The sequence below is a fragment of the Ambystoma mexicanum genome, chromosome 8 (genome assembly GCF_040938575.1).
Source record: "Ambystoma mexicanum isolate Mex_15411 chromosome 8, UKY_AmexF1_1, whole genome shotgun sequence".
NCBI classification, from domain to species: domain Eukaryota; kingdom Metazoa; phylum Chordata; class Amphibia; order Caudata; family Ambystomatidae; genus Ambystoma; species Ambystoma mexicanum.
The window spans coordinates 1,379,922,864-1,379,945,094 of NC_090929.1; the positions used below are offsets into that span (position 1 = coordinate 1,379,922,864).

General features: G+C 44.4%; 2 protein-coding genes across 3 annotated transcripts in view; one reads left to right on the forward strand and one right to left on the reverse strand.

Annotated features, from left to right (window-relative positions):
* DHX32 (DEAH-box helicase 32 (putative)) overlaps positions 1-7,649 on the forward strand; it is an 864,748-nt gene extending 857,099 nt beyond the window's left edge. The window contains exon 11 of the mRNA XM_069611492.1: positions 7,118-7,649. Coding sequence (XP_069467593.1) covers positions 7,118-7,313 — 196 coding nt within the window. The 3' untranslated portion in view covers positions 7,314-7,649. The remainder of the gene's footprint in view (positions 1-7,117) is intronic.
* Positions 7,358-22,231, reverse strand: part of BCCIP (BRCA2 and CDKN1A interacting protein) — a 313,225-nt gene continuing 298,351 nt past the window's right edge. For both annotated transcript variants that reach the window (XM_069611493.1, XM_069611494.1), the window contains one exon: positions 7,358-7,839. In XM_069611493.1, coding sequence (XP_069467594.1) covers positions 7,669-7,839 — 171 coding nt within the window. In that variant the 3' untranslated portion in view covers positions 7,358-7,668. The remainder of the gene's footprint in view (positions 7,840-22,231) is intronic.

A 22,231-nucleotide genomic window follows, 5' to 3' on the forward strand; every position in this document is an offset into this window, starting at 1 on the left:
AAAAGAAAAGTATACTCCTATCCTTGGCAACATTAGCTCTTGCAAGGAATTAAAATAAAACCAAAGAGGGAAGCACTGCAGATAAGGTGCGGCATTCTACAAAAGGAACTTACAGATGCCATAGAAAGAAATGGGGGAAAGTATACTCCATCAAAATAAACCCAAAAAGGGAATGAGTGAGGAAAAAAGATTCTCATTCACTCAGTCAGAAAATAACCTATAGTCAAGCAAAAAGTGCTCGGGGACTCGCCAGGTGAGGAGACTATCGCACAAGATGGAAATTCTACCTAACAAAAACACTTTGTGCCTATGAATCCATCACAATTGTATTTACAGGTTTAAGATTTTCCGGGTTTGGAATAGCACTGCCCCATTTCCCTTCCAAAGATGGCACAGCAACTGAAGGGAAATAGGTGGGGCAAAATATGTGTTTACAATATTGCCTTGGTAGCTGCATTTCCAGTGAAGTAGCTACTGACAGGAATCTGAATTCCTTTCACCTTACAGACCACCAGCAACTTTGCAGGATTTTTGAGGACTTTATTTTAGATGTGCGTTTTACTAGTGTGTTCTTTGATTATGGAGTTTTTAAGATAACTATAGGCATCATTTCATGTGTGTTACACAGCACCTTCAGTGCAGTGACACATGGATGTCTTTTTAGACTTCCCAAAGGTTTAAATACCTTCTCTGGGGTAAACTACTGTTTCCCAGAGAATGTAATGTTAAATTGACTTTACTAGTCTTTTAAAATTCCTAGACCTAGCACACACCATCTTCCTATAGAGTGCTGGAGGGGTTACGTAGTACCCCGTGTCTACAAACTCATGTAGTAGTCAAATGCTAGCCTTTCCTATCGAAATGGCCGTTGGCAGTGGTTTTAGAACAAACTACCATGATTTTTCCCCAAACGCGAACACTGGTAGCTAAAAATTGCAGGAGCCATGTTTTTCAAGGTGGCACCTTAAGCCCCTTTGTTTAAACGGGTCCTGGTCTTTTTTCGCAATTTCTTTTTGGAAAGATCCTTCTCGTGTTTGTCTCTGCGCACCAAACCAGGTTTGGTCCCTTTGTTTCCATGCCTTTGGCGGGCTTCAGGACTGAAGACTGCCTCTGGCGTCTGAGTGTCTGGGGTGGGCAGGAAGTGAGGGAGGTGCCCAAAACTCCCAGTGCTTAGTCTCCTAGGAGACCCAAATGCACTTGGACGTGATTGGCTGGCTGACTGTCCGGTAAGGACAGCCAACCTGCTGGGTGAGTGATAGCTCGGCTGGAATCAAAAGGGAGACGACTGTTTAAAAGGAGAGTCTCTTGGACTGGAAAGCAGAGTCGACCACTGGAACGAAAGAACCGAAGACGAGCTGGAAGAGGACGGCTGCTGCAACTCCTGGACCGTTGGTTTTCCCGGTGAAGCCCTGCTGCAGGTCTGAATTGCTAAGTTCATCTCGACAGAGAAGCCCCTTCAAGGATGACTTCTTCCTTTGAGTTGGTGGGACCATTCAACTCTTAAGCCACCTCGATACCATTCTCGAAGCTGGTTAGGATTAACTAGGGGGAAGGACACCAGCTTGTGTGCTTGAAGAACAGCTACTCGAACTGAAATGACTCCATTTTGTTTGCGTTTTCTGACGATCCCGTGCAGGAGTCCCCTCACGACCTCCCTCTTGTCCCCACGACTGAGGCTCAGGAACAGTGAGACCTGCAGAAACTGCCAGGAACCAACGACTTCAGCTGCATGTGTTTCTTCATACTAAGGTACTGTGTCAACCAGATTGAGAGAACGCCACTCTCGCTGTGAAAGTTCGCAAAACTTCCCCAACTTGCAGGCCTAATCAGCTTGTGACCCAACAAATTATTCTTTTTCCCCTCAACTACTTCTGAGAACTTTTGCAAAGACTTTACCGTTTGATACCAGAATTGCTCTTTCCTATCCAGAACACTAGCCCATTGACATTGGCCTAGGCCTATTGACTTGAATTGAACTCTTCTGGGGAACTGAAACTATTTGCACTGTCTAATAGGTATATGGGATCTATTCTACTTACCTTATGCCTTTTTGCTCACTTCTAAGTAACTGAACTGCCATTTGTCTCCTATTTCAGAGGAGCTCAAACTGTCTCAAAATCTTAGAGTTTTGTATTGAAGTGTATTTGTATATAATATTAAGTTGCCTCCTTCTAGTGAAATGTTTTCTAACTGATAGTGTAATAAACTAATAAGTGTTTTACCAAGAAACCTTGAGTATAAGTGTCTACTTGAACCACTGTGATTGTTCTCTGTGTAATGACTTGTACTGCTCACATTCACTCTTGAGATAAGCCTGGCTGCTCGGCTCGATACCAAAAACTGGGTGGTACAGACTTATGATAAAGGTTGGTTTGGCTTACACCTGTAGTCCTAATTGCGTGTGATGGCCCCATAGGGTACTGCATGTAATTCTGCCTAACAATTTGAATTTGTATTTTATTTGGGATTTATATAGCACCTTAATCCAAAGCACTCTACAAACGATCATAAAAAAAACAGTACAATAAAAATGAGAAATGCAAGTAAGATGGGGCAATCAGCCTTGTCAATCAGAATGGAGAAGATGGGACTTCAGTACTATACGATATATAAAGTAATAGAACAAAGAAAGTGGAAGGGAGCCAATAAACATATATATAGAAAAATGCCACTGAAAACATCTGCCTGCCTACACACGTACTGGGGGTGTCTAGTTGAAACAAGTGCTATCAATCATGTAAGTCAATAGATCAAAACATGAAAAATAGAGATAAACATTTTAATTTATAAGTATAAAAACACTAAAAATATCTATATAAAAGAGACAGAAATGCATTTTGTTTACACAGAACATCACGTAAAAAGACAATTTGTGAAAGTCGATGTTTTCAACAAACCAAACAAAATCACTAGATTCGAACAATAGTGTGAGGTTAGTAAGAATGTGAGGTAGACATGTTTCTATTACATTTATCCTCAATTTATCGTTCATTTGTCCTCGACTCTGTCGACACAGCCAATAAAGAAAAGAACAAAAATGTGACAGGGAGGACGAGGGACAAATAGAAGAAATTGGAACAAGAGCTGAGAGAACGGGATGGAGTATAGAATGAAACAAAGGAGGAAAGGTAGACAGGCGCAAAGGCATAGAGAGATTTAAAGACAAGACATAGAAAGTTACATTTAAGTCAGGAGCGAAATGGGAGCCAGTGAAGAGTAAGAAAAGACTAGGTAATAGAATCACGGGGAGGTGAGGGTGGAAAGAAGATAGAGAAGACTAAGAGAGGCATTGAAAACAGATTTCAGAGGAGCAAGGCTAGTAAGAGGGAGACCAAAGAGGGAAGCAGAAGAATAGAAGAGTTGTGAGGAATAGAGAGGAAATCAGCAGTTTAGTGGCATCAAAAGTGAAGGGACGAGCTTTATGAATATTATATAGGTGAAAGCAACAGGCACATGAGGAAATCGAAATCTGCTGCTTAAAATATAAATCAGAGTCTAGATAAAATCCCAGCTTGCGAGACGTGAGAAATAGGAGAAATAGAAAGTTGAGAAGAGGGGAACGAAATAGGAGGAAGAGAAGACAGGATTGTATTAGCGGGAAAGAAAAGTACCTCAGTTTTCATAGCATTTAGTACAAGAAAATGTTCCAACATACAGGAGTAGATCACTGATAGGCAAGTCGAAAGTATGTTTATGGACTTCAGGTGTGAAGTGTGAGGACAGAAAGAGCAGAGTATCGTCTGCGCAGGTGGTGAGATAGACCAAAGGATGAAATCATTTCAGCCAGGGGAGAGGTATAGAGGGAGAAAAGAAAAGGAGCAAGAACCAAGAACCAAACCTTTAGGAACACCATGGATGAGTGGGAGTGTGTCAGATGATCACCCTGCCCAAGAGACCGAAAATGTGCTTTGGGACAGGTATGACCTGAACCACAAAAGAACAGACCCAGAGAACCTGAACAAGGAAACAGAAGTCAGTAATACAGTGATCAACAGTGTTGAAAGCTGCAGGCAAATCAAGGAGAATAAAAAGAGATTAATGTTTAGAGTAGCATGCAGACAATAAGGAATTTCTAACAGAAAGAAGATCAGTTTCACTAGAGAATCGAGGGAGAATAGAATGAACAGAAACAAAGGTAGAGACTTAGGAGGAAACAAGGTGTTCAAGTAGTTTAGAGAGATATGGGAGAAGAGAGATAGGATGGAAATTAGAGGCAAGTGAAGAATCAGCAGTGGGTTTCTTTAAAATAGGAATAATAGAGGCATGCTTAAAGGCAGGAGAAAAAACGGGTAGAGAGACAAATATTGAAAAAAGTAGTAAGATCGGAAACTAGAGAAAGATAGATTTTAGGAATAAGCGACGAGGGAATAGAGTTAAGCGGCGTAGCAGTAGGGTGTGCCCGGGACAACATGAGTCATTAGAAATTAGGTAAAAGCAAGAAATTGCAGTACTAGGAGGCAAAGTAGGAGAACTAATGCTAGGAAGTAAGCTGGATGACAATGGTGGAACGAAGAGAAGCCATCTGTGAATAGAAAAACAGGGCAAAATCAGAGGCAGATAAAGCAGAATCTGTAGAGCAATCAGGAGAAAAAAAAAAAGACATGAGCGAGTCTGAAATAGAAGTTTAGGATGAGTTGACCAAGTCTGCAAAAGGTCAGAGAAATAGGAGCGTTTAGCTGAAAGAAGACAGTCGCCATACAGAGCATGATAAGAGAAATAAGAAATGTAGTCTCCCTCACACCTGGACTAGAGCCAGCGTCTTTCGAAGGGACAGAGCAGGTCGCATGGTGCAGTGATGGAAGGAGAGCTAGGGTTGAGGGGGTTTGCGAGAAGGGTGGAAAGCCGAGGTTGGATAGAGCGCATCTAAGGAAGAACAGAGGATGAAAGAAGCAGCAGCTTCATCAACAGATGGGGTAGCAAAGGCAAAGTAAGAAGGAAGAGCAGCAATACAGGAGGAAACAAACAAGGGACTAATAAATGAGCGTAGGTCACGCAGCGGTACAAAGGAGAAGCAGAGGAAAGGGAATCAGACAGGAGACGTAGGGAACATTGTAACGGAAAGAAGATGATGGTCAGAAAGATAGACCAGGAGTGAGGACCAGGAGTGAGGACACAGGAAGTAGAAAGGGAAGAAGTAAAGATACGGTCTAAGCAAGAGCCTGAGAAGGAGGAGTGAGAGGAGTGAGAAGAGGAGAGAGGAAATAAGAATCAAGAACATGCAGAAAAGGGATAAAGGAATGTACAGATGAAAGCTGGAGATTGAAATCTCCCAGAAGAATAAATGGAGTAGAAGGGAGAACAGAAGAAAGGAGTATATCGATGTCGTCACAAAATGATCCAACCAAAACAGGAGGATGATAAATAAGTAGAAAGAAAATAGGATAAAGCTTGGAAAAGGAAGTATATGAGAATTCAAATGAAGAAATGACTGGAAGAGTTAGAAAATGCATTTATAAAAAAAAAAGAAAAAAAAGATGAAATTCAAGTTTCTGTAAGGCAAAGAGTAAATATAGGTTCAATTGCAGAAATTGGTCCAGACCAGAGCTAGATTTATTACAGAGTGATCTGGCATTCCATAGACTCGGATCAATAGAACTAGTATAAGAAATACAAGGTGGATAGAGATGTGCATGATTCCGATGAGAAAATCGAGCCTAGCGTGCAGGAGGCATAGGATTGGAGTGTGTGCAATGGGTCTCGGGTGTTCTGCAAGGATTTATACTTTCAAACGTAAAGAAAGTTTCTCAACAATATACAGAAACATACACATTTTTTAATGGCATTGAAATCATGTGCATCCCAACTGCAAGTATTTTAGAGCCATTTCCCACCAGTGGGCACTTTAAAAGCATGAGCCAATGGTGATGAATAAAATGAAGCATGATTGCACGTTTCATAGAATTTAACCCACAAGCTCAGCCTTTCTTCAGAATAGTGTCGGGGTGCAGAATTTGTGAGCGGTGGCTAAAGATTCAATGGGGTACCCGATAAAACTGTTGGATTTAGCAATGCTTGTTTTTAACAGAGCTTTAATGCAAGAACCATGTATAAATCAGATGGGCTGAAGGCACACATGGGTAAGAGTTTTTCATGACACCACTAGCAAATTTTACAGCTGCAATTCCGCCATTACCTTGCATTACCTTGCAGCAGACCACTTAGAAATAACACTGCAAGGCCTTAGTTTGGGGTTACTGCTTGATGAAGATGGCTCAAAGAGATCCCAGGAGGATGCGTTTTAGGTGGGGAGACAAAGGTACTGGGTGGAAATGGTTATAGGGATTAGCATGGCTATCGGTGGTCACTGGGTGGGTATATAGCCAAATGACACTCACAAACTGTGTCCCTCCACACCGGCCATCTCGCCCGCAGCTGTACTCCAAAGCTATAGTTTCAGTTCAGTTTATAGGTGGCGCTTTAATGTCACATAACCGCCAACATTTTTATATATTTTTTTTAAATGCACCAAACTAATCTTTGACATCACAGGGAAATAGGGCAATTTGTAGATCAGCTTTTCTGCATTAGCTCTTCAGCTTAAACGGTGTATCCTAACATTTAGGAAATTAACAATAAAGAAAGTATGCAAAGAAAGTTTTGAAAATGGGTCCAAAAAACTGAACATGACACAGAGATAGATGTTTGCAATTAGCCGTACGCAGCAAAGTCTACAGTCTCGCTATTAAACATCTCGTAGACGTGCATTGCCAATTCTGCAATGTCACCAGGAAAGCCGCCCCGTAGTTGCAGTCCATCTCCGCCCACTCAGACCTTTACTGTGAATCCCATGCACGGTGATCCAGAAACAGCACGCAATTCATTTCTAATATGCATTGCAGCACTGGGAAGTGAACCAAAGCACCGTCTCTCAAGGGCAGCCTCTGCATATTAATGTGCGAGAAGTACTGCAGCTTGGACGGTCTTTTTTCAAATAACCTTTGTTTTTCTGAGAGGGCGCAAGGGTTTACGTTAGCGGGCTATGAAACTACCCATTTATGCATCAATACATTTCAGGCTTGAGATATAGCGGGTGTCCGCTCCATTGTGTTTCATCTCTATCATTTATCACATTTTATAGACCATTTGATTTGAAAAGCCTTTTTGATATTTTCCTCAGGTTTGTGCGCCTGGCTCCGCAGTATTACTTCAGCAACCTGCCTGCCGGCGAGAGCAAGGAGATCCTGCAGCAGGCGATCGATAAACTATCCCCCAGTCCTCCAAGGCGAGGGGAGGTGCAAGAAGGGACCTGCAACACTGCATCCTGCCAACATTTCCCTGCAAGCGCCGCTGAACAAAGATGCTGGATTCAATGAGCTTGGCATGTTTTAGGAGTGCAATAGAAAAACCAAAGATATAGTTCGGATGTGTCCACATGAACGTTTTAATATTTCGCTGTATCAGGCGAAAACAAATTATGTACAGTAAGATTTGTAATTACTTTATAGAACATAGGGAATGACGGATACAATAATGGCTGAAAATAACAGTGTACTTATTAGCATGTGGAATAATAATTTGACGTAATGTTCTGGGGTACTGATGCTTTAAGCCAAATTGTGTTAAGAGCAGAAGAAAATAAAACCAAACGCTATAAAGCCAAAGCTCCCATAGTGTAAATAAAAGGTGATGTTCTATAAAAGTAACAAAAACCTAGAGTATTGAAATAATTCAGACAGATAAGTATTCTTTGAGTTTATCGATTATTGCATTCATTTTATCCGCTGGAATCAGCATCACAGTCCGGAAGGGTTTCATTGGTACATCATCAAAAGACCAGCGACCACTCAAACATGTGTCACTCTCTTCCTGCACAGAGTAGTCAAACTTCATTAGGGCTTGCTAAAAGAAATGAAAAAAAAAAAGAAACGTTAGCTTGAATGCCCCTCTGAAGAATAGAAATTGCACTTCAAGGTCAAGGATTCAGAACAAAACTGAGCAGCATCCTTTAGGAGTGGCAGTAGCAACAGCAAACCCAACTCCTTATAAACCTTGCCCCATTGCCCCATTTCCACCTACTCTGATAATTGTGGAACGTTCTTATGATAAATTGGTAATACACAAAGTGAATTATTTAAGAGACAAGTATGGAGTCGGTGGGAGGCACAGAGGACATGAAAGTTTAGTAGGTTTAGAAGGAGGAGGTAGTAGGGCGAGGGGGGGCAGAGGGAGATTCAGGGGTTGTTCCAATGGCTTCCACTCCTCCAAAGAAAGTGTTAAGGAGAATTCTCAGAAATGTGCCAATTCCCTCTACCTTAGGGACGCCCAGCAACTTTGCTGGATTTTGAGTTAACTTGGTGAGAACGGGACCCCTATTCTCCACTCTCTCGTGCATTTTAATGTGATTTTTGTACTCTTGTGTTTCTTTTGGTTGTTGAGTCTGAGAAACTCCATAGGCATCATCTTTTACATTGTGGCACACAGCACCTTCAGTGCAGTGACCTAGGGAAGTCTTAGATCTCCCCAAGGTTTAAATACCTTCTCTGGGATAAACTACTGTTTCCCAGAGCAGTAAAGTGAAATTGACTTTACTTACATTTGTAACTTTCTAGACCGAGCACACACTATCTTACAATCGGGTGCGGCAGGGTTTCTTAGTATCCCCTTTGTCTAGCTTCTCATGTAAAATTTTTTATGTTACCCTTTCCTCACTGAATGGCTGGTGGCAGTGGTTTCGTTTTTACTACCGTGGTGTGCATTTACCGCAGCCTGCGTTCGCCGCTGCACTAAAGCACCCAAGGGTGCCATTTTTGTCAAAATGACCCGGTCTTCCTTTTTCGCCATTTCTTTGTGGAAAGGTCCTTCATGAGATTTACTCTGCGCGCCAAACTATGTTTGGTCCCTTTGTTTGTTTTGTCTTTTGCGGGATTCACAAGTGAAGCCCGCCTCTTGCTCCAGGGTGTCTGGGTTACCCAGGAAGTGAGGGAGGTGCCCGAAAATCCCTGTGCTTAGTCTCCTAGGAGACCCAAATGCACTTTGCGATGATTGGCTGGCTGTCCGGCAAGGACAGCCACCCTTGCTGGGTGACCGACAGCTAGGCTGGAATGAAAGGGAGAGAACGGTATAAAAGGCAAGTCTTTTGGATTGGAAGGCAGAGTCGACCACTGGACAAAGGAACTGAAGAAGAACTTGAAGAGGACGCCTGCTGCAACTCCTGGGCCGTTGGTTTGCCCCCCGGTGAAGCCCTGCTGCAGTGCCGAAATGCCAAGTTCGCAGAGAAGTCCCTGCAAGGACTTCTCCCCTTGAGTTGGTGGGATCAATCAACTCCAAAGTAAGCCACCTGGACATCCATCTCAGAGTTGGATGAATTTCCACAGAGTTGCTGCTGGAAACCGTAGAGCTAGGGAGAGGAACACCAGTTTGTGTGCATTGCTTTTAAGTCGGCCAGGAGATCAAGGAAGACCCTCCGGACTACCAGGAAGCAGGACTGACCGAGCCTGAGCCCCTGAGTGCGGGACCCCAGAAGCAAGGAAAGTCCATCTCGACAGCCAGGAACCACAGTGTTGCTATTTGCGGTAGATGCGAGAAGCTGAAACACTGAACAGCCCACCAGGGTCGGAATGGGACAAGAAATAGGCCCGGACACCCAAAGAAAAGTGGCCACCCCTCACCTCAGGACCATTGACCTCTGATGACATCATCGGAAGTGATGCCATTTGACTCCACCCCAAAGTGACATCCCGCGAAGCGATGAAACACGACCTTTCACCCCTTGACGAAACAGGAAGTGGCATCAAATAGCATTGTTCCCAAGTACACTACAAAAAATATGGTTATGATTTCACTAATGTGATATACATTTCATAGAAGAATGGATCACCATATGCATCATTAATATCAGTGTGTATAGATCCATATTGTCAAATTACTGTGAATACAAGCAGACGTCCAAGGCTAAATGATAATAGTTTATTCTATAGCACTTCGGCTCAGGTGCTTTTTTATAGGACAAATATGCATACAATATCACCCAATCTGTGTTGGTACTCATTTATCGACCTAAGAAGGATGAAAGGCTGAGATGGCCTTGCTGGGAGTCGAACCTGCAGATCACACACACATTGCAGCAGTGAGCACTCAACCCAATGAGCTATCATATCGGCTATAGTAAAATGAGCAATTATTCTGTTGTGGATACCATTAAACGGTAACTGAGATTTAACAGCAGACCAGTTAAGTTCATCTGCAGGTCTGGTGAAAAGTTGGCCGCATGTCAAGCCTGCATGCATCTACTTTCAGGCTTCAGAGGTTGGCAAAATAGGAAAAGCAGCGCACTCACATGACATCCCATTCTGTGAGCATACGTTACCTTATACATGCAAACAAACATCCTGAACAGCATGCCAGCGGGATGGGAAAGATACACATTACAACAAAGCATGAATTGTGGCACAATGAAGTTAATGGCACTTGATGTGCTATGGTCAAATATTTCTACACTGTACAGAAGCTTTTAGGCACAAGGATTTTGTCATGGAATGTCTTGTGACGATCGGAACAGACAACGGCAGAAAAAAAACATGCTATTACTGCAACTTGCAAAAGGCAAAATACATAGTCCGAAATGGATGCTTATTCTACTCTAAAATTGGTCGTTTATCACTAATACATATTTATCAGTAATACAACAGCACAGCCACTCCAGGAGTGGCGGCATGGTGACAGCCGGCGGCGGCCCCGGCCCCTCAACTTTGCATGCAGCAGCAGCATGTGAATGATGCATGCATCATAATTTATGATGCACACATCATGCATGCAAATCAATCATAAAAGCAAGGTAACATCTGTTACCTTGCTTTGATGAATGATGCCGTTGTATGCGTTTTTTTTTTGCTTCAAAATGGAATTACCAATATTTATTGTCTAGGGATAGCCGTGTTAGCCTAGAAAAACCTAAAATTTAGATTTCACAAAGGACCATGATGTGAAGAGAATACTTAGAACTATAAAATGTCATGGGAATGGACTACACTTTGAACGTTGCATGTAGTTAAGAATACAGTCGACAATTCTTTCAAGCTATAAAAAGAGGTAGACTGTACATAAATAGAGCCAAACCGGTATGAAGAGCTTATGTCCTACCAAAGGATGCACGCAAGGATTCAACACTCTCTAGGCATCTCTGAGCATACTACAAGTGACAGAGCACTGAGAGGAAGATTGCACACGAACACATAAGTAATAAAGGAAAACCCAACAACATTTTTTCACAGTGATGAATGGATGCCTTTCTACCATATCTCTGCTTGGGGAAATAAATGTTATTTTCGTACATGGGCAAATGCTGACATTTTGGGGCATAGCCATCAAAGTGTGCCATTACTGGGGCAAGTGCTGATAATAATTGGTCAAAGACATCGTTGGTGTGCTCTTGCAGGGGAAAATGCTCAACATTTGGGCAAATCAAATCCATCATATGTGTTCTTTCAGTGGCAGTAATGGCATTTTTTTCCTGTCTATACTATAGATCTATAAAACGCTCCAACTAACAGCCAGGGCATCGGTTTCTCTTCATGTGTACCGCATGTTTATTCCTGTGTGCAGTTACATAGCCTGCAATGGAAGTCATCGTGCCCCATCACAGCAGCAATTAAAAACATATATACTTATGAATGGAATTATTTGGTGGCTACAAGTGGCATTGCCACTTTGATTTAGTATAAAGCATCTGTTTCTGCTCAAATTAAAAAAAATAGAACGTAAGAAGAAAGAAGAGAAAAAAAAGAAAAGAAAAAAAAAGGCATTCTTGCATTTACACCCATTAATTGTCCACAGTGACTGTTCCATTTACTCCCCACAACCCGGCCAGAATGTCACCCGACAATTTTATTTTCTCCAAACTGGCCCAGGCATGGCCATAAACCGGCTCCCATCCCCAGGGACGATTTCGGCCTGGACATGGGCCGAGAGGCTGAGGTGCCAATCCGACCCCGACAGCCAATGAAAGTGAAGTTTGCCGGTTGCAAGTTTTGACTGTCCCAGTGCAGTGCAGGAGTCCTCCGACGTCCTCCTTGCCTCCACGACTGAGGCCCAGGAACAGTGAGATCTGCAGAGCTGCACAGGAACAGGAGTCATCTGCTGCATCTTTTCTTAATTTTAAAGGTACTGTACAAAGTCCAAGAGAACTTACCTCTTGCTGTAGAATTGCTTGCATCTTCTACTACTCAGGTCTAACAGCTTGTGGCCCTAGATTGATTGATCTTGTTCTTCAAAAACTTCTGAAACATTGTGCAAAGACATTTCTACTTACCTTCAAAGAAGTGCTTCAGCCCATATAGACTCTTGCCTATTGACTTTGGCTTAGCCCGCTTTAACTGAATGACTCTTATTGGGGGAACTAAAAGTATGTGCCTGCTTAAGAAATATTTGTGGTATCTTGTCTGCTCTAATAATTTTTTCTCTTTTTACTTGCCCGTAGCCGATTCTGAACTTGAGTGTATAATTTTGAAATATATGTGTGTGGTGTTTTACAGTGCTCCCTTCTGAAGAAGGCTTATATAAACTGACTGGTAAATAAATTAATAAATGTTTTATCAAGAAACCATGTGTGCGAGTGTCTGCTTGAATACTTGTCACTGTGAACCTTTGTGTAACACCTACAGCTCACATTGACCCCTCTTGAATTAATCCTGGCTACTTGTCCATACTACCAACCTGTGTAGTACAGACTTAAACCAAAGGTTGAGTTACTACTGCCAGGAGGTCAGGGTTGTGGTAGTGCACTCTAAGGGTACTGCATACAATCTTGCCTAAAACGAAGATTTGAAAGCCGCAAGAAAAATGGAATAGGGAAAGGGCTGTGAAAAGAACAAAGTTACTCACCGTAGTTACTACCTTACTCCTGGTCCAAAGTCCTTTCCTCCATACTTTTGGGACATTCCGTCCATCGGCACAGGACCGGAACACTTTTGAAGCAACAAAAATAATTGTTTTGTCCTTTTATTTGTATGCTGGGCCACCGCATGTGACCACAGCACAGCCTTTCTGAGCTCCACCCTGCACATCACCCTTCAGTCCTTTTCTATATCTCCAAAGTCGAAGGACCATTAGCAAAACAGGGGATACTTATTAGAGGGGATGGTGGGTGGGAGTATGGAGGAAAGGGGACTATGGACTAGGAGTAAATTAGTCACTACGGTGAGTAACTTTGTGATACTCCTACGCCCTGTCCCCTTTCCTCCATACCTTTGGGAGATTTCCAAGCACTGACCAAAGAAACGTGAAGATGGAAATTTCCCTTACTGGAACAGGTTCTTAAGAACTGCCTGGCTGAACTGGGCATGAGCCCGGGAGCTCAGGTCAAGACAATAGTGTCTGCAAAAAGCCTTAGGGGAAGCCCCAGTAGCAGCCTTGGCTATGGACACCAAGGGACATATTTCTGGAAAGCAACAGCGGCCACGTTGCCACAATGCACTTTGGGCGCTCAAGCCCCTGAATTGTGTAATCCTCTGCGATGCAGGAAGCAATGCAGCACGAGATGGACGCTTTGGAAGTCGGTTTCCCTTTTGGGTCACCGAAATTAACAGAGTTGTGAAGAACTTCCAAGTTCGTTTGTTCTGTCGGGGTAAAACATCAGAGCACTTCTGACGTCTAGGTTGTGTAGAACCCTCTCTTCATCAGAGACCGGATTTGGAAAGAAAACCAGTAAGGATATTGATTGATTTATGTGGAATCCGAGACAATTTTTGGAAGAAAAGAAGGAGGAGTGCGAAGCACAACCTTATCCTTGTGGAAAATTAGGAACGGATGTTTGACAGAGCGAGCGTGCAGCTCACTTATTCTTTTCACATATGTAACGGCAATCAAGAAGGCTACTTTCCAAGAAAGGAACTTGTGCTTGGTAGTGGACATAGGTTCAAATGGCTCATGACACAAAGCCGTGAGGACCACGTTCAGATCCCATTTTGCAGAGGAAAGAGGATGAAGACCTGCCAAATGCCTCCATTACTGGGTTTGCCAGTGAAAAAGACCAACTATCTGTAGACAGATAAGCTCCAATGGCCGATAGGTACGTTCTGCACGATAAGATGTGGATGCCAAAAGGCTGCAAGGTCTGATATAAAAGACAAGACACAGTCAATAGATGCCTGTCGAGGATCAAGATGTTTAGCTAGACACCATTGACAAAAACAAAGCCATTTGCTTTTGGACTGAGCCCTCGTAGAAGGCTTACGTGCTGCCTGAATATTGTGCATATTTTTCTCTGAAAGGTTAAACTGCACTAAGGACCTCAACTCTGGTACAAGGCCGCGAAGCTGAAGGGTTGTGGGAAGGGGTGCCACACCTGGCGATTGCTCTGGTGGAGGAGGTCGGGAATCTGCAGCAATCTGAGTGGGTTGCATATCCAATAAGTGCTGCAGCTCCGAAAACCAGAACCTGGCTGGCTACCAATGAACACTGAAGAGGGGAGTGCATTTGGAAGTGTGCCTAAGTTTCCAGAGTGACCGATGAATCAACGGCAAAGGCGGGAAGGAGTAAGCCTTCTTGTTGTCCCAAGGAATCTCGAGGGCATCCCCTAAGGAAGATGCTCCGAGACCGTCCCTGGAAGCATAAAGAGGCAGTTTCCTGTTTATTGCTATTGCAAAGAGGTCCACCGCTGGAGAACCCCATTGCTGGGAAATCTTGGTAAACATTGCTGTTTATCTCGCACTCATAATGCAACATTAATCTGACCCGGAATGTGCACATCCTGTAGCCAAACTGTTGTGATGTGCTTGTCTCTGCATGTGAAAGCTGGTGATGTCATGTTGGAGTGTTGCCTTGTGAATGTCGGAATGTTTACCCAAGGATTCCACACCCAGCCAGTTAGAGCTCCCCAGCCTGGGTGATGGGAGCCAGTGTTATGTCCTGTCCACTTATGTATATAACTTCATGTAACTGTGACTTAAGTACTTGTAATAAACATATAAGTAATCCCAAGAAGCCTGGAAGTCACTTTACAACATTGGCGACGAGGTGGTCTTAAAAAGAAGAACATGCGAGTAAGAAACTGAAGAAAGTGGAAGAAGCCTGCTGCTGGGGGTGCAGGAAGAAGATGGAAAAGAAGGACAACACTGCCCCAAAACACAAGTAAGACCCATCACCCAGGGCACCAAAAGGGAGGAAGGAAGCCCTATATAGGAAGGATAAGCTGCCCATATAATGGAGGGAGAGCTGGGTCCTGGGGCTGAAGAGAGGAGCAGGGCCTTGAAGGGAAGCTCAAGAAGGGAGCTGGGCCTTTAAGATTGAGAAATCTGTGTGAAGAAGTGAAGCCTGTTAAAGTAAAACCAGAAGTGTTGTCTGTTAAGTGAAGATAAAAGGAAGCTTAAAATGACACCTGGTCCCTTAAACTGAAGAAGGAATCCCACCCCATTAGTTTAAGAAACCTGTAGATTAAACAAAGCTTGTAGTGAAGATGACTCCCATGAGAGAGGGAGGAGCTAAGGAGCTGCGGGCAAGAGAAGACAGCTGATGCCATGACCAACAGCAACTCTTTGTGGTAGGAAGGTGTTCCTGGTGTATGGCGTGCTGGGTGAAGCTGTCGCCTGTCAGAGGTTGCATTGCAAGTGTGAAGTACTGAGGGGTGAAGAAGAAAGCTCTGCAGTGTTGTTTCCATTCACCAGTCAAAGTATCATTCCCCAGTCAAGCAGCGCAGGGATGTGATGCCGTTTACCCTCATATGAAACCAAAAGTAAGCTTTGGGGAAAGTATGAAGCCCAGTAAGCTTCCTCCTATGTAGGAGTGTAAGTCTGCTTTGAGTTCATAAGTGGGACTTGGAGAAGGATGTGAGAATGCGGACAGTGAGCTGAGGGGTTCCTTAATGAGCCACTAGCATGTTAGGGAAGATTTTGAAGTGACAGTCTGGAGTGAGCAGCGAGTACTGGCTCTGCATGTCCCAAGCGCAATGTGAACTAAAGGTTAGACCCAGGCAGCGCTAGTCTGGTAGCGTATGCTCAGGGAAAGGGATGCAGGGAGAACTGCCTGCGTGCCACTTTGTTTTCAAGGATCAAAAGCGAATCGTGTTTTGGAAGCAGTGAACCGTTTTAAAATATTGAAGTTGAAGGATGACATATGCTGGGTCGAGGTACGTGGTATGAATGATGTTTGGCTTATGAAGATCAGCATTGCCCCGAGGCAGAAGTGTGACTGGTGACATCACAGCTGGTTTAAGGGAGTTGGCGATGCCATAGAACGCCAGATTCAAGCATTATGTTCATATTAGAATGCACTTACCATGCCAGATTCCAGCCGGTAGCCGAAGCCATTAACCGAGGCAGGATGAAGAATAAAATAAACAATGTTATGAGGAAAGAACCCTGCAACTTGCATTGCCGTGCACAGGAAGAGGAGAGCTGAAGGCATTGGGCCGTAAGATGAGTGAATAAGCCTAAGTGCGTTGTGGGGTGAGAGGAGAGACCCCCTTACGAATCATCTTCACAGTGTGCCTACGATTTTATTGGTATTATCCGGCTGAGAGATGTAGAGCACTGCTGAGCACGTCGGTGAGTCGGAAAATCAGATAGGAATAAGAGCGCAGTAGGAAATCCGAATTCCACTATAGGATTTGCCAAGGATGTCATTATTGTTGTCATGAATGTCGTTCCTGGTGAAGGAATGCGGCAAATTTGGGCTATGGTGCATCAAGGTGCTGCGACTGCAGAGGAGGCACAAGGACCGCATTTGAAGTAATGGCTGCAGTGTATCATTTTATGTTTAAGTGATTATGATGGTCACGAATCTGGTCTTTCAGAAGATAACGTTGGACAATCAGGAGCAGCAACGTGTATCCTTTAACTGTTTTTGCATTAAGTTTGTGTTACCAACCTAGTTTTGTAACAGATTAAGGATTGACAAGCATGGGAGGTGCACGAGAAGTTTGTGTGTAGATATATGCGTGCAGGAATTGAGGTTCAGATCTAAAATGTATTGGATTTAACACATTTGAGGAATTTTAGGTTCAAAAGGACTCATTTGGACATTCTGAACATGCACAATATCCGTATGCATTAAGTTTGTGGTACCAACAGAGTTTTGTAACAGGTTAAGGATTGACAAGCATGGGAGGTGCATGAGAAGTTTTTGTGTGGATATATGCGTGCAGGAAGTGAGGTTAAAAGTTAAATTTATTAGATTTAACACATTTGAGGAATTTCAGGTTCAAAAGGACTCATTTGGACATTCTGAACATGCACAATATGCCTAGATGTGTGCAAGTCAGTAGCAGGGTGTGAGAGAGGTTAGAGTAACCATTGAGGGATTGCAGGGTAGGCTGCAGCCAACATAGACATGTAGGAATAAATGCGCATATTTCTTGGTTACGCCATAAGGGCTGTGTACGCAAATGTCACTATGAAGTTGAGTTGTTAGGCAGTGTAGACACAAGTGTATGGGTGGGTGAGTGCCACAGAGGTGCAAGAACATAGTGTATCAGAGTGATTGTGGGTGAGTGCCACAAAGATGCAGGGTGGTACATAAACTGGCCATGGATTTTCGGAAATGTAATTATATAGTTTGCTATTGCTTTAATGGTGAGAAAAGAAGTATATGTATTGTGCAACACGAATTATTAGGATTTTAATTTTTGCAAAATGGTAATGCAAACTGTTGTTTTATGTGACTCATGTATGAAATGGGTGCACATGGGTAAAACATGTGTTTTGCTAAGAGTCAAAGAGGTTGAGTGTTGGGTAGCACCCAGAATATGTATTGTATGTGGGTGAAAGTGCCACACGGGTTTGGAGGTAGCGACTCCAGTGTATATGTAAGTATGAGTGTGGTTAAGTGAAACCACAGCTGTATGGGTGGTAGCGCCGCCATTACACTAGAGAAATGTGGTGAGTGTGCCACAGCGGTCTGGACGGTAGTACATCCAGTTGTGCAGGGTAAAGGTGGAGAGCCTGCGTGACCATTTGGGTATGTTAGAGGTGTGTGTGGTTAGGAATACCACAGGAGTTGCGGAATACCACAGGTGTTGCTGGGAGGTAGCGCCTCCAAGCATACTCTACTTCCCTTTCAAGCATAGCAGTGAGAATGTATGTGAGTTGGGAGGTAGCATTTCCAAGCATAACAGTGAGGATTTATGTGAGTTTTCATCACTCCATAATGAGATGCATTCATGTTCCCTCATTGTTCCAGTGTGGCTTTATGTGTGTAGATTAGGAGATTAATGCGGAGTACCATTCTCCATTAAAAGGCAGGTTTTTGAGAGATGCGAGGTTTGGAATGTTATGAAATAGTGTAATGGGTGAAGTTAGGTGAGAGCGAGAATGAGTCAGAGAAGATGTGAAATGGGGCAGCACCCATAGTGTGTGTAGCCTGTGGATGTGCTACAATTAAGTGAGGAGGTAGCGCCTCCGTGACTATAGTGGAGGTAGCACTTCCGCGAGTACAGTGGAGGTAGCGCCTCCCACATGAGGAGCATGAAAGTATTTTTGGAGGTAACGCCTCCGCCAGAGTAATTGGAGGTAGCGCCTCTGCCAGAGTAATTGGAGGTAGCGCCTCCGCCAGTGTGATTGGAGGTAGTGCCTCCGCCAGAGTATTTGGAGGTGGTGCCTCCGCCAGTGTAATTGGAGGTGGCGCCTCCGCCAGTGTAATTGGAGGTGGCGCCTCCGCCAGTGTAATTGGAGGTGGCGCCTCCGCCAGTGTAATTGGAGGTGGCGCCTCCGCCAGTGTAATTGGAGGTAGCGCCTCCACCAGAGTAGTTGGAGGTAGCACCTCCACCAGTGTGATTGGAGGTAGCGCCTCCGCCAGAGTATTTGAGGGTAGGGCCCCGCCAGAGTATGTGTAGGTAGCGCTTCTGCTTGTGTCATTTGGTAGTGCCCTGCCAGAGTATTTGGAGGTAGCGCCTCTGCCTGAGTAATTGGAGGTAGCGCCTCTGCCTGAGTAATTGGAGGTAGCGCTTCTGCTTGTGTTATTTGGTAGCGCCCCGCCAGGGCCCCAGTGTAGTTGGAGGTAGCACCTCCACCTGAGTAATTGTGGGTAGGGCCCCGCCAGAGTATGTGTAGGTAGCGCTTCTGCTTGTGTCATTTGGTAGCGCCCTGCCAGTGTATTTGGAGGTAGCGCCTCTGCCTGAGTAATTGGAGGTAGCGCCTCCGCCAGTGTGATTGGAGGTAGCGCCTCCGCAAGAGTATTTTGAGGTAGCGTGTAGCGAATCTGCTAGAGTATTTGGAGGTAGCATATCCACCAGTGTGATTGGAGATATCACCCCAGATGCTTGAAGGTGTAGGTGGGTGTGTAGGGTTAGTGGCCTACAGAAGTAGGGAGAGTGTCCCTAAGAATTGATATTCCCCTTGCTGGTGATGGATGTGGAAAGGAGGGGAATATGCTGTGGTGTGCTTGTCCGTGTGTGTTGACGTTTGAGAAGAAGGGAGATATGATGTGTCTATTTGATGTATCTGTGTGGTTGCATTGTGAATCAGTAAAGGAAGGAGATGTGTTATATCGTGCCCGAGTGTGTTTGTAATGTTTATCAGTAAAGGAAGGAGATGTGTTGTGATGTGCTTGTCTCTGCATGTGAAAGCTGGTGATGTCATGTTGGAGTGTTGCCTTGTGAATGTCGGAATGTTTACCCAAGGATTCCACACCCAGCCAGTTAGAGCTCCCCAGCCTGGGTGATGGGAGCCAGTGTTATGTCCTGTCCACTTATGTATATAACTTCATGTAACTGTCACTTAAGTACTTGTAATAAACATATAAGTAATCCCAAGAAGCCTGGAAGTCACTTTACAACACAAACATTGTGCTGTACCACCCAATTCCAAATCTGGATAGCTATATCCACCAGAGGAGGGGACCAGGTGCCCCCCACTTGTTTATTTATAACAAGGGTGCACAACTTGTTTCGCTCGATGGCCGAATGTGCCACACAAGCCCCATACAGTGGGCCGAACTATCTAAGTGAATGTGCGGGTGGTAGGGGCATCGGTTCACAAATTTCAGTTAAAAACATGTTCTTAAAGCCGTCATTGTTATTTATCACTTTTTTACTGAGACATGCCTATCACTTTAGAACCCCCCATATAATGATGCAAAGAGACACACTATACCACAGAGGCTTCACACACCAGATATGACTGACTTAGTGACTGACTAACTTAAGGCCAGGCAACACTTCATTAAATCACTTGGAGGGCCAGAAATAATGAACTAAAGGGCCGTATTTGGCCCACGGGCTGCATGTTGTGCATCACTGATCTAGAACATCGCTACGGAACTGTCCGTGCGAATTCGCACCACTCTTGATGATAGAGGGCTGGAAAGCTTCCAATGCAAGAAAAACTGCCAGAAGCTCTAGGTAATTGATACAAGACATTCTGTCCTGGGACGTCCACATAGAGGTGAAACTGTTGCATCTAGGAGGCAGTAAACATTACGATCTAGCCTAGCAGCACTTACTCCTACCTCCATTTGGGCGAATGCCATTTGTTCAAAGAGACCAGTGAGTCTGTCTTCACTATAGAAAGCCAAGGCTATCTTTTTAGTAAACATCTTTGTTTTTTACTCGTAGTAAATCTAGGGATTGATACTCAGACTATAGGCGAATAAAATGATGTATACCTACAAATAGCCTGCTGATAAATAAGTCATAGATGTTCTCTTTTTAAAGAGTGGTCCAAGAGGGAATTATAAAAGTGACTCCCAAGATCAGCGAGTTCAGAAGCGTTCACCGGACTTAGAACGAGAAAAGAAAAACCAGAACCTATCTTCTTTTAAATAAGCGGCACATCAGCGCTTCCTAGTTTAGCCATAAAATAGGTCGTTTTAGATTGACAACCCCGCTATCCTTGTGTCTCTTGAGAGGAATGCATTGTTAGTTCTTCTTTGCATCACTGTGATTGAGAAGACGGTTGCGGAGTAGCACTGTACAGATGTGTTGTGCCCTCGTGTGTTAAAGCGTCCACAGATCGTACACATCGAGGTGACAGTGTCGCCCCCTCACCCTAGAAGGGTGTAACCATAATCTGTGGGCAGGGCTCCTGAAAGAAGGTTCCCACTGAAAGGTTGCTGGCGGATGACCACCACTGAAGATCCACCGTCATGGAGGATGGGATCGGAATCATTTTTGAGTCCGAGTCCACAGCAGTCCTGAAGAGCAAGCTGGGTGAGTCTCATCTTCAGTCTCGCCAGGGGTAAGGATAACACACATGGAGCCATCAAGCCCAGTAGTCTCTGGAACCACCAGGTGGACATGTGGGAGGACTCCAGGAAAAGCTGGCACGTGGCCGATAAATTCACAATTCTGTCCTTCGTTAGGAACACTCCTGCACTGACAGTATCCAAATGGAAACCTAGAAGAAAAAAAAAAGGAAAAATAGCGTCTTAAGCAACCGTCAGATGATTTCCACCAGTTCGACAGCACCAGTTGGAACAGGAGCTGGAGGAGTGACTGAAGATTGGCCGCTGCAGCCCATGGGCAAGGACTGTGCAGAAGCCAATCGTCCAAATATGGATAGACCTGAACTCCCTGCAGTCTGAGAAATGCTGCAATGACCGCCATCTTCTTCGTAAAGACATGCAATGCCGAGCTGAGACCAAACGGCAGCACTTGATACAGAAGTGGTCCATTCCCACGGAAAGCCGAAGGTATTTCTGATGTGTGCCCCAGATAAGGATATGCATGCAAGCAAGCATCCTGAGGGTCTACAACACTGAGCCAATCTGCCTTTCTGAGTTATCTGGCTGGGCGTGATCTCCTTGAATTTCTCTTGGGGTAGGAAGAGATTGAAGGTGGAGAGGTCGAGGATAGTGCGCAGACCAGCCTGGTTGGGTTTGGGCTCTGTAAACAGACAGGAGCAATAGCCCTACCGTTGCGCCCGAAAGGGAACAGGTTCCACCGCTCTGAGGTCCAGAAGTTTCAGTACCTTGGCTCTCAGGGATGGTGACCCAATTTGCTGAAGAGGAGGAAGAGAGGGTGGGGTTTGAGGGCATGGCAAGCGAAAGCCCGCTGGGGCGACAGACAAAAGTCATTGGTCTGATGAGATGGTCTGCCACGACTCCATATGAGACGATTTTCATGCTCCCACCGGAGTCTCGTCAGACTGATGAAAAACATAATTTAGATGGGTTGTCAGCGGCGAGACCACCTGTTGCCAAAGAGGAGGCTAATGACCGAGAGAAAAACCCGCCCGAGGATCCTTCTGCCCGGTGCTCCTGGAACCCCCTGAAACCTGAGAAGGACCTTGTCTGGGTCCTCAACCTCTGCGTATAGGCCGATTTAGCAAGGACCGACTAAGATTTTGCTGTTTGCGTGCTTGCC